At 41.7% G+C, this 13,074-nt stretch overlaps 1 protein-coding gene across 2 annotated transcripts in view; it reads left to right on the top strand.

Annotated features, from left to right (window-relative positions):
- The window catches only part of SLC5A12 (solute carrier family 5 member 12), a 130,940-nt gene extending 118,233 nt beyond the window's left edge, over window positions 1-12,707 (top strand). For both annotated transcript variants that reach the window (XM_075326511.1, XM_075326512.1), the window contains exons 9-15: window positions 692-804; window positions 3,523-3,590; window positions 6,142-6,228; window positions 7,966-8,165; window positions 11,193-11,296; window positions 11,535-11,668; window positions 12,318-12,707. In XM_075326511.1, coding sequence (XP_075182626.1) covers window positions 692-804; window positions 3,523-3,590; window positions 6,142-6,228; window positions 7,966-8,165; window positions 11,193-11,296; window positions 11,535-11,668; window positions 12,318-12,479 — 868 coding nt within the window. In that variant the 3' untranslated portion in view covers window positions 12,480-12,707. The remainder of the gene's footprint in view (window positions 1-691; window positions 805-3,522; window positions 3,591-6,141; window positions 6,229-7,965; window positions 8,166-11,192; window positions 11,297-11,534; window positions 11,669-12,317) is intronic.
- The last annotated feature ends 367 nt before the right edge of the window (window positions 12,708-13,074 follow it).

Raw genomic sequence — 13,074 nt, 5'->3', positions numbered from 1 at the left:
GATGAATAAGTAGTTTTTTAGTCTACGCTTTTCGAAGTGAAGGCTTCTTATTCGGGACATAAAACTACAAATTCAGTAGTTTTACATCCTGAAGAAGACGCCTTTGCTTAGGAACTCATAAACGTAAACTAATAAAATATTTCTTCATCCTTCCTGGTCTCCTCCATTGGCACCACGGAATTATACACTTATCTCCTGATACACTGCTCTTCACCTTGCGGGTCTGCAGCAGACTCCTCTATGCTTTACTCGGTGGTTGTGGATTTACAACCCTGACCAGGTGAGCACACTACATTCCTGTACAGCCTGTACCACTGTGGTAATACCTTATTGCACTGTCTACTTTCCAGTTAGTATCCTTAAATTTTCTGAATGAAAGTCTAAGAACTTAAAATGAGACTTCATTATGAGTCTCGTAGACTTGGATTATGAAAGTAACTACCACTACATAGTGCAGACATTGTGTGATCCGGCAGGTGACACATGCGGTTATGTTATGTTAGAATTGAATGTCATTGAAAACGGGAGAAGATGGCAACCGGTGAGTATATTACTTGACTCATTACAATAAACACATTGTTGCTACCAAAGGGAGAAATCAAAAATTGCACCAGAATGTGTATGTAAAATTCTGGTTTCAACTGTATATAGATTTATTTTTTTATGTTTGATATTTGGTATTGTATCGCAGCACGGTGGCCGCCAGCATCAACGCTCTTGCTACAGTTACCTTTGAAGATATCGTTAAGAACATTTTCAAGAATATATCAGACAGGAAGAGTACCTGGATTAGTAAAGGCTTATGTAAGTATTCACTATTATAGAAAAAAGTGTAACTAGTTATACAGTTTTATGTGCAATTCTTTATGTGTATCCAATAATTTTAAACTTATTTTTTTTGCTTGTCTATACTAAAAAATAGATAAATAATAGACACTCTACAAAAAGTTATAAATTGCTAAGTAACTTTTCCTTGACTAGTAGCGTATATGTGACGCCCTGGCCTATCAGTTCATCACAGGGTGTTGCACAATTTTCCTTTCCATGCAGCATCCATCGCTCTCCCTTGGTTCCAGGTGCCACCCAGTGATGTGCTAAGACCAGCATGCAATTCCCACTCACACACACCAGTTGGTAGGTCCAGTGAGAAAAGGGGTCGCCCACCGAAGGGTTAAGCAGACTGGGTGGGAGGTGACTAGGTAGTCGTCTGCAGGGGAGCAAGGAGAGCAGAGGGTTCTCAAGTAGCTCTCAGGGGTAGAGCAGGCTGGGGAGTTGGAGCTCCCAGACAGCGTGAGAGAGCAGCCTCAGAGAGTGAGGAGCTGTGGAAGTGGAGGCTCCCAGAGGGTCAGACTAGACCAAAGCACACTAGTAACATCACTGGGAACGGTCACCTGGACGTGCTCCCCTCAGCGTCAGCGGTACTGCAGGACGTTTGGTTGAATCACTGCCTGTGTGCTCATTGACCTCACAAATCAGCACAGCCTCATCCAGCACCACGACAACCACTATACGTTTCTCTGCTCCCTGTCTCTGAACAACCTCCTACCCACGTAGGGGTTAAACATCTTGCTACCATACCACCGCCACCGGGCTCCCCCACCAACAGCAGCGGTGGTACACCACCTTACCACGCACCATGGGTGGCGTCACAAACTTTTAATCCCCCTGTACATATTCCCCCTTTATTAAGTGGCCGCACGACCCCCGGGTCCGGAGACCCCTCGAGCCACCGTGGATCCGGATCCAAGCAACCCGGCTGTGGGCACGGGGGGCGGCACATATATCCTTTTTGTTTTTTGGTCTCTTTGTTAACATTTATACCTCACATAAGAATTAATGATTCGCCCCTATCCTAGGCAGACTTTCAAGCCACGCACAGGACTTTACATCCCATTCAACTCCCGCTCCCCTTTTCTTTTCCCTTCATACATGTTCTCTCATTCCCTTCCCTCATTCCTTCCCTAGCTTTACCTAATTACCCCTTTTACTCAAATGTTTATACTATACTATTTTTTTTTTTAACCAATGTTCTTGTATTGACCTGAAACATTCTAAATAAAGATGATATAAAAAATAAAATAAATAAATAGAGCAACTTTGCAAATAGTTGAAATTTAATAACGTAATAGGTTTGTGTCTATATTACATGTTGTCTGCACATCTATATGTCTCCATGGATACAGACTACAATCAAGTACTATGTAGTCTGATCCTGTAGTCATTAATCCCTTCCATGCATTACCCATTTTCTGATATAAGGTATTGTTTAGGCTAGCATAAAGTAGGAGACAGCCAGAAGGGAGTATGGGAATTTTATAGCTCTGATTCGAAGCTATGGACAAAGGTGGCTTCATTAAGTATTTTAGATGCACGGAGGCTCTTAAAAAAATTATCTGTAGAGGTGGACAATCCTTTTAAAAATGAATCTAACAACTAAAGCGGGCTTTACACGCTACGAGATCGCTACAGCGATCTCGTTGGGGTCACGGATTTTGTGATGCACATCCGGCCGCTGTAGCGATCTCGTTGTGTGTGACTCCTAGAAGCGATTTTGGATCGTTACAAAAACGTCCAAAATCGCTCCTCGTTAACATGGGGGTCCTCTCCCAATTATCGCTGCTGTCGCTTGGGCGATGTTGTTCCTCGTTCCTGCGGCAGCACACATCGCTACGTGAGACGCCGCAGGAACGAGAAACCTTTCCTTACCTGCCACACGTCAGCAATGAGGAAGGAAGAAGGTGGGCGGGATGCTCGTCCCGCTCATCTCCGCCCCTCCACTTTGATTGGGCGGCCGCTTAGTGACGTCGCTGTGACGCCGAGTGAACTGCCCCCCTTAGAAAGGAGGCGGTTCGCCGGTCACAGCGACGTCGCCGAGCAGGTAAGTACGTGTGACGCTGCCGTAGCGATAATGTTCGCTACGGCAGCGATCTTCACATATCGGCATAACGATAGTGGCGGGTGCTATCATGCTCGCCATCGCTAGCATCGGCTAGTGATGTCACAGCGTGTAAAGCCACCCTAAGGCTAAGTTTATACGAACTTATAAAAAAAAACACCCAATTTTCATCCAGAGAAAAAAACTGCCAATTTCATCTCAGTTGTCATTCATATACATTCCGTAAGACATCCGTTTTATAGAGCAGAAGCTATTAAAATTTTTAAAACCAAGTACATTTTCATATGTTAAGGAATTGCAAAATTTCCATAAAAATCAGATGCTATATACTTGATCCGAATGTGCTCGGATTTTTTTTGTGCACCCATAGACCTTAATAGTTGAGTCTTATGCAACTTACAGAAAGGATTAGAGCTTGCTGCAATTCTTTCACACATAGATTCGAAGACAAAATAAGAGCGCTCTCATCTGATCAGCCTAACTGAATGACATTGGTACTCCCGCTGTCCATGTGATGTCAGGTTTTTTAAAGACAAAATGTAGACTGAAAATACAGTCGTGTGAACTTACCCTAAAAATGATTGCAGATTGCAATTGCAGTATTTTGATCTTTTATCATATTTTAGGTGTCCTGTTTGGTATCCTATGTACTGTGATGGCGGTGGTTGCATCACTGATGGGTGGAGTTGTACAGGTCAGTAAATATTTACTTATTGAGAGTTGTATAAGTCAGTCTGGTATCCTCCATCAAAATCACAATCCATTACCATAATTGATGGATCAAATAAAAAGAAAAAATGCCATAAGCCTTCAGGCTATATAAATAAGTCTATAATAGAAAAATTATACTTTTTTTAAAAATGAATTATATTTGAAAAGTTTATTGTTTTTCAAAAATCTTTCACAGAATACATTTATTGTCATGGTAAAAAAAACTTTAAATCAAGTCTATAAAATACTTACTAAGCCTTGGGGTACAAATATGGAAGACCTGGAGGTATTTATTAGGCCACAGTCTGTCAAACAACCTATCTGTGCCACACAAATTTAATGCAGGGGGGTTGATTGGATGACATTAGATTAGGAGCCCCTTTATTAGTCTAAGGTTAAATTTATATTACATTTGCACCTAAGTTCAGTGGCTCACTGTGGCTTATGGCCAATCCCCATTAAAATGTGCATATTCACTCATACGGTCATTGACTGTATTGATGCAGACAGAGTTGCAATGTGGCTGCTGTGCATCATTTTTGCCTATATATGTCTATTGGAAGGTGGACAGCAAGACAAAGTCAACTTGATTTTTGCCTCAACAAGCCCATAAACTATCGAAACGGATAATTATAGTCAGTGGCCCCATCAGCACATACACCCGAATCCTGGTTTGTGAGGGTTTGGATGTAAGCCCGATGGAGCCACTGAACGTAGTGGGAAATGCCATATGAATCCAATCTAGCAGGTGGATGCCACAGTTATTTACTGTAGATGCCATTTCATGTAAAACATCTGAATATATAGACCTGTGGATACAGTGCCTACAAGTAGTATTCAACCCCCTGCAGATTTAGCAGGTTTGATAAGATGCAAATAAGTTAGAGCCTGCAAACTTCAAACAAGAGCAGGATTTATTAACAGGTGCATAAATCTTACAAACCAACAAGTTATGTTGCTCAGTTAAATTTTAATACATTTTCAACATAAAAGTGTGGGTCAATTATTATTCAACCCCTAGGTTTAATATTTTGTGGAATAACCCTTCTTTGCAATTACAGCTAATAATCGTCTTTTATAAGACCTGATCAGGCCGGCACAGGTCTCTGGAGTTATCTTGGCCCACTCCTCCATGCAGATCTTCTCCAAGTTATCTAGGTTCTTTGGGTGTCTCATGTGGACTTTAAACTTGAGCTCCTTCCACAAGTTTTCAATTGGGTTAAGGTCAGGAGACTGACTAGGCCACTGCAACACATTGATTTTTTCCCTCTTGAACCAGGCCTTGGTTTTCTTGGCTGTGTGCTTTGGGTCGTTGTCTTGTTGGAAGATGAAATGACGACCCATCTTAAGATCCTTGATGGAGGAGCGGAGGTTCTTGGCCAAAATCTCCAGGTAGACCGTGCTATCCATCTTCCCATGGATGCGGACCAGATGGCCAGGCCCCTTGGCTGAGAAACAGCCCCACAGCATGATGCTGCCACCACCATGCTTGACTGTAGGGATGGTATTCTTGGGGTCGTATGCAGTGCCATCCAGTCTCCAAACGTCACGTGTGTGGTTGGCACCAAAGATCTCGATCTTGGTCTCATCAGACCAGAGAACCTTGGACCAGTCTGTCTCAGAGTCCTCCAAGTGATCATGAGCAAACTGTAGATGAGCCTTGACATGACGCTTTGAAAGAAAAGGTACCTTACGGGCTCGTCTGGAATGGAGACCATTGCGGTGGAGTACGTTACTTATGGTATTGACTGAAACCAATGTCCCCACTGCCATGAGTTCTTCCCGGAGCTCCTTCCTTGTTGTCCTTGGGTTAACCTTGACTCTTCGGACAAGCCTGGCCTCGGCACGGGTGGATACTTTCAAAGGCTGTCCAGGCCGTGGAAGGCTAACAGTAGTTCCATAAGCCTTCCACTTCCGGATGATGCCCCCAACAGTGGAGACAGGTAGGCCCAACTCCTTGGAAAGGGTTTTGTACCCCTTGCCAGCCTTATGACCCTCCACGATCTTGTCTCTGATGGCCTTGGAATGCTCCTATGTCTTTCCCATGTTGACCAAGTATGAGTGCTGTTCACAAGTTTGGGGAGGGTCTTAATTAGTCAGAAAAGGCTGGAAAAAGAGATAATTAATCCAAACATGTGAAGCTCATTGTTCTTTGTGCCTGAAATACTTCTTAATACTTTAGGGGAACCAAACAGAATTCTGGTGGTTCGAGGGGTTGAATAATAAATGACCCTCTGAATAAACTTTTCACAATTTAAAAAAAAAACAAAAAAAAAACGAAATAACATTCTTTTTTTGCTGCAGTGCATTTCACACTTCCAGGCTGATCTACAGTCCAAATGTCACAATGCCAAGTTAATTCCGAATGTGTAAACCTGCTAAATCTGCAGGGGGTTGAATACTACTTGTAGGCACTGTATGTGTCTTAAATATACACCACATTTCATCAATGGATTGATAGTGAATGCTGTTGCCAATATTTACTGATAAAAGATTAATAATAACTTTAATTCATTTTTTTTTATTTCTTTTAGGCTGCACTTAGTATCCATGGGATGTGTGGAGGTCCCATGTTAGGATTATTCTCCTTGGGCATTTTGTTTCCATGGACCAACTGGAAGGTAAGGCCTAAAATTACAATTTTGATATTTTTTGCCTTTCAATTAAGGACTGATTGCCATAATCACAAAACTGAACGGATCCTTATTCTTCATTGTAAAACTCATTTGAGCCACATTGTTCATTTCTTTACAATATTTTTATATTTTTCTTTAATTGCATTGGAATGAAATTGAAAGAATATTTTTGTATCCTTCTCTTAATTTTTTTTTTTTTTTCTTGTGTGATGGGCTTACTCACTCAGCTTGCTCCTTGAGGTAATGACATTTATTAATAAGAATGTTTGAAGTCAATTTTCTTTTATTTTTAATTGTTGTTGCTGATGTGTTTGTGACGCCCTGGACTAGCCAGGTGGTCACAGATAGGCCCTTGCATTACACCCATAAAAAAGTGACAGCAGCCAACCTAAAAACCCTGAGTCACCCCTCTCGGGTCTTGACGTTCACACCAGGGAGCGGAGCCAGTTGGTTGGCCACGCCCGCCGATGAGTTCAGAGAGCTTGAGTCGGGAAAAGTAGACAGTTTCTAGTAGGAGGTTTGTTAGGGAGGAGAGGAGAGTGGTAGTGAAGTGTAAACGTCTGTCAGGGATCTGGGTCGTAGCCCGGATACCCTGTGGCCAGGAGGCAGACGGTGGTTGCCGCCTGCAGGAGCCGGGAAGATGGCTGGTGGAACCGTAAGGGACCGGGACAGGGTAGTGGCCCGCCGGTACCGAACCGGGGAACCAACTGGAAACCGGAGCACCAGGAAGGGTACTCAGACCCAAAACGAGGTCCAGAAACCACTGGACCACGTCGAATTTACTGATCGAGGTCTGGATCTTAGGTCCTTTCCCGTCCCAAGACCCGAAAGACGGCAACAGCCCATCGAGGGGCCAGCGCCTGCGGGCAAAACAGGCTCTCCCGACACATACACGCCGGACAGCGGACTTCCGTCACTGAAGCGTAGGCAGTCAGAATCTACTAAAGAGGTGCAGGAGAAAGGCGGGGACCATCAACCTGGTGGTGGACCAGACGCAGCCGGCTGCGGGCACCGACCACCATCCTTTTTGGTTTACCAGAGACTCCGGTGTATCTGTCATAGTGAGTACAACAGTGCCATCTGGCCGTGCGCTGCCCTGCACCGCCCAGCCATTACACGCTTCCCAAATGGGTCCCGGGGCCACCATCCTGCCCACGGAGGGGTTAACATCTTGCTGCACGACCATCTCCCCCGGGTGCCCTGTTATTGCAGCGGTGGTGTCTACACCTTCACCACGTCCCATGGGTGGCATCACAAACTCAAAACACTTACTGTTAATTACTCATACATTCCCGGGACTTTTTTGAGGTTATTACGTCACGTGAGCCCCGGAAACACACAATCCGGCACCACTGGAATGACACCTGCACGGAAGGCGAAGTGTAAACCTTTTTATTTTAAAGAGGCCAAACATGGAGATTGAGAAGGGGTTGTCCTAGTAGTAGACAACCCCTTAAAACCTTCTTTCCTCCAGCAGTGATGGATGATCCCTTTTGTCATCAATGTAGACGTAAGTGTAAAACGATTATTAGAGATATCTCCATATCTCCTACATATGTTTGCACATTGTAATTACTGTAGATGGCATTTTCTGAGATGTGTTTTATATAATGTGCAGCTCTTGGAAATAATAAACTACTAATGTTGTATTAATATTGTTTATATAATAAGAATTTCTAAGCTATAATTTATTTGTAACCCTATAATCGCTTTACTTTTCAGGGTGCCTTAGGGGGTCTGCTGACAGGCATCACCTTGTCTTTTTGGGTTGGCATTGGAGGATTTATATACCCTGCCCCCCCATCCAAGTCACTTCCTCTACTACTAAGAACAGATGAATGCAAATTACTGAATGAAACAATCAATGGCACATTATCTACTGTTCTACCTACAACCTTGACTACTACTCTTCCACCAGCAAGGTATGTATGCATAGTAAGGGGTTAACAGCAACGCCAAAAACCTTCTTTACATGTTGATAAAACCTAATGAATTATTTTTATTGTGACATAACCTCATGTCTGCATATTTTATTGCCATTTTTTGCCTACTTCATTCAGTAGATTTTTAAAATGAGTTTTTTCAACACATATAAAGAAAACCTTTGATCCATTTTAGCAGGTTAAATTGGCCACATCATGGAATAATGGCTGCAGAGCTGAATGAAAAGTATTTTTCTTTTTTTTTATCCTTGATCCCCATTGTAAAAATATTAGCTGTAAAGTTTGAATTCTAATTTTCCATCCCAAAAAGGGGTCAATGGCTGAAGATCGCCTTATGGGGGCAGCTACTTAGTTCATAGTTTCATAGTTTATAAATTTTGAAGGCAGACTTAAAGTGTATCCATCGTTTTCATTTTTATTTCGTAAATCAATAATACACATGAAAATAAGCAACTTTGCACGAGTTTCTTTGTAGATAGAAGAGGGAGAAGTGAGCGGACTCTGCTTCTAGCTCCTCCCTCTGCTTCTAGCTCCTCCCTCTGTCTCTAGCTCCTCCTTCTGATTCTAGCTCCTCCCTTTTCTATCTACATTGAATCTCATCGGTAACGCCTGCCATCTTCTATCTCAGTAATGGGAAAGTCTTCACTAAATACAGATTTTACCTCAGAATTGAGAATTTTGATAATGACTGATCAATTCTGGCAAAGAAAGACACAGATTTCTCTGATAAGATATATTACAAAGTTGCTTATTTTCATGTGTTCTATTGATTTATGATATAAAAATTAAAACAATGGTTGATTTTTAATCCCTTCATGACCTATGACATACTGGTATGTTATAGGTTGTGTCCCTTGCTTTGATGCGAGCTCATATCTATCCCTGCACATGATCTGGTCAGCCAACTTGTGCCTCTAACAGCTGCGGGTGGATTGGAGATCCGCCAATGGCATTTAACTAGTTAAATCACACTCTCAATCTCTGACAACTGGATTTCATGTCCGACGGGAAAGGGGGTTGGGAGTGAGCGTTAATCTGATTGATAAACAGTGTTCTTGAAAAAAACAATCTTAACAGCCAGAATTATGATTTTTTTGGCCATCACAACATTGTAACAAAATGCAATAATAGATAAATCCTCCCACAAATAATTATTTCAGCATATAAATACTGATTGATAATTCTGTGCCCCTGCCACAAACAGACATTTCAGCATAAAAATATTCATTGATAATTCTGTGCTTTTGGCACTAATAGACATTTCAGCATATTGATTAACAGAGATGAGCGACTACCGTAATATTCGTAATTGCTGGACTCGTAACGAATACTTTGTAATATTCATGTATTCATTACGCATAGCGAGTACAAGGCAAGTCAATGGGAAATGCGAGAAATTTTCTGCTGGACCCAACAAAGAGGTCTGGGGGCCTGAGGAAAAGGCTGCAATGGATAGGAAAGTGATGAAACTGAATGGGGAGAGCCTGGAGAATATACCTGCATGCATTAATGACTCACATATGGTTTCTAGGAATGCGGATGTAACAGTATTACGCCACTTATTCTCTCTCTCTTTCTCTGTCAATCTCTCTCCAAGCGCTACATACTCACCGTTCACTGGCACAGCGAGGCTGTCACACTGCTCCCGCTGCCTCTCATTCTTCTTCCCTACCCGCTCATTAGACTCATACATATTCAATGCACCCACTCATTAGACTCACACATATTCACTGCTTCTCCCACCACCAGCATCTGTGATTGGTTACAGTCAGATCCGTCCCCATGCTGAGTGACAGATGTCTGACTAAAACCTGCCGGTGGGCAGGTCTGTGTCGTACAATAAAATAAATAAATAAATAATTTTAAAAAAAGGACGTGTGGTCCCCCCTAATTCTGATACCCAGTCAAGATAAAGCCTCAAAGCTGGGGGCTGGTATTCTCAGGCTGGGGAGACCCACGTTATTGGGAGCCCATCAGTCTAAAAATATCAGTCAGCAACTGCCTGGAATTGCTGAATCCATTAGATGCGACAGTCCCAGCACTTTACCTGGCTCATCCTGATTGTCCTGATGTGGTGGCAATCTGGTTAATGAGGGTTAATAACAGTGTACAACAGTCATCAAGCCCAGAATTAGTGATGGGAAGGGGTCTTCTATGAGACCCTCCCCCCCATCACTAATCCTATAAGTAAACGAAGTACACATACACAGAGAAAAATCCTTTGTTTGGAATAAAATACAAAAACACCCTCTTTCACCACTTTATTAACCCCAAAATACCCAGGTCCGACGTAATCCACTCGAGGTGCCACGATGGTCCTGGCTCTGCTACATCCAAGCCTGGAGAGACCGAAAACATGTCTGATCTCTCCAGGCTCCGGGATACACTGACAAGAAGGACCCAACTGGCAGCAGTGACGTCACTCAGATCCCTGTCCCTGTTAAAGTACTGGGGGGAGCGGAACACGGCACCCACAATAATCCCCAATAATTTGTGAAAAGGGAGGAGGTGGGGGGTTACAAAAAGCAGACGAAACAAGAATCATATAATACAGCAATACTGAGCAGTGTAATTGTGAATCCAGCACTGAAGTAAGATTTGCTTGGAGCTGCAGCACCAGCTGTCAGAGCTTGTGCACATTCTTCACAGCCTGATTCCTTACTGAGCTGGCAGTCTGTTCCTTGAACAACACTGATTTGAGTTGTTTTTCAAGGTAAATGACTTAGTAATTTAAGAGGAAGAAGGAAGAGAAGTGGCTCATAGGAGGACAAAGAAGATTGTATGAAATTATATATCAGAAATCTTGTTATATTTGATCGTACTATTTATTTATTCAAAGTTTGTTGAAATTATCATTTAACATTTTTAATGCAGATCATATATTGACGAAAGCTGCGTGCAACACTTATTAAGCATTAACGATAAAACACAAGATTTAAAAAATACATATTTTATGAGTTTCCACTCTCCAATTACTTTTAAAATGTTTTTTTTTTTTGCCTTAAGGTCAGTGCTGGCAGACAACTGGTACAGTTTATCCTACCTTTACTACAGTGCTGTGGGCTGCCTTGGTTGTATAATCGCTGGGCTTTTGATCAGTTTTATAACAGGTTGGTAAAGTCTATCTATTTTTTCTAATATTTAAGTGGAATGTGTTTTTTTTTTTTATTAACAAAGGTCAGAAAGTGGCTTATTCCTCCCTCACCATTGAATAAACATGAATACCTGGTCTTTTCCCTTCCTGTATGGTGCAGCTAAAATGTAGATAAAGCCCCTCCCAACATCTAATGTGCCAATGCTATATTAAAGCCATATACTTATATAACATGTAACACATTTATTTCTCAGGACATGAACACGGGAAGAACATTAAACCACTATTCATTAGACCAGTCTGCAATCTTATCTGTTTCTGGTCAGATAAACACAAGAAAAAGTGTTGGTGTGGTGTCCGACATGATGAAGAAGATGAAGAAGAACTGGTAAGTAGTTATTTGCAGGTGTAAAGTGACTGTAGACTTTCATGAAAAACAACCCCTTAAATTTTAGACCAGAAATGAAGAATGTCATGAGATTACACTGACAGGGTGAGATAACTATATTGGAAAAATATATGGAATTTTTTGTGGATTCACACTGGATTTTTGGTGAAATCCGCAGTGAAATCACAGTAAACACCAATAGTAGTAAATATTGCAGATTTTAAGGCACATTTGAAGGGTGGTACAAACACAGGGCCATACGAGTGTCGTGCTGCTTCGCCAAGGAGACTCCGGATGTGACTTCAGTTGGGGTGCGCAACACTTACAGGTTTTTTCAGGCTGGTGTCCATTACCCTGCTGTTGGTCCTCAAAGTAGACAAAGTAGTAATTTATGCAACAACAGAGCTTACTTGGCTACCAAACTTGTTTAGTTCATTCTTCTGTCACAATGACTTTGGGATAGCAGCAAACCGGAGCTCCTAAGCTGTCCCTCAAGCTAGGAGACCCTAATCAGTCCCTAAACTCAGGGATACCCCTGATGGTGGAGAGGACTGAGTCTGCTTCTTAGCCCTGCACCTGTCCAGTCCTGATTGGTGTTTTTTTTTTTTTAGAAAATTTTGAATTTTAACATATTTTCCTTCTTTTAAAGGATGATGCCGTTTTCAAGAAAGATGTTATGATGATTCCAGTCCAAGAAAAACAAATAGAAAACGCATATGAAAACGACTACAGCGATAAATCAACAGCTATTTATAATGCCGAGGAGAAGTCCTACACAAACCCAGACCTCGATAAGGAATGTCAGATGTAGATAACTTATTTTACCTATTTAGTATACTACAGCATGATATGATGGACATACTGCGCAGTCCTTGCAAATTATTATTATAGTATTTGCCTTTGCTATGACGTCTAATTTGTCCATACGCCAGTGATATTGTGGAGATTTGCTGTATAGTATTTATCATTTTTTATTCATCATGTGTTTGATAATGTAATATACAGGACATTGGGCAAAATATTAAAAGAATGGATACAACTCGTGCCATTTATGATAAGCTCATTTGACAATGGATGGAAAAAATGTAATTAATAAATTAAAAAAATCCTTTCCCAGACCATTTAGAAAAAAGAAACTATTCCTAGATACAGGTATATTACCCTTTACAGGCAGATAATGCTACAAACCAGGAGCCATTTACTTTACAGGAACCTGACAGGGCGCCCCTGCCCTCCTACCCACCAGCATTTATATATTTATTACTAAATACCCTGCCTAACAAGCCCTTTATACTGCCTGACACTTAGACACATATTCAAAAAAGGTCTTTAGAAAGTTATTTTTTTATATGTAAATTAGACTTTTTATTAGTCGATGGGGTCGTCAGTTCCCCAGACTAGTAGGC

Source organism: Anomaloglossus baeobatrachus, chromosome 10 (assembly GCF_048569485.1).
Source record: "Anomaloglossus baeobatrachus isolate aAnoBae1 chromosome 10, aAnoBae1.hap1, whole genome shotgun sequence".
Taxonomy (NCBI): domain Eukaryota; kingdom Metazoa; phylum Chordata; class Amphibia; order Anura; family Aromobatidae; genus Anomaloglossus; species Anomaloglossus baeobatrachus.
Note: the sequence above shows the minus strand (reverse complement) of the source record. Positions and strands in the feature narration are given on the sequence as shown.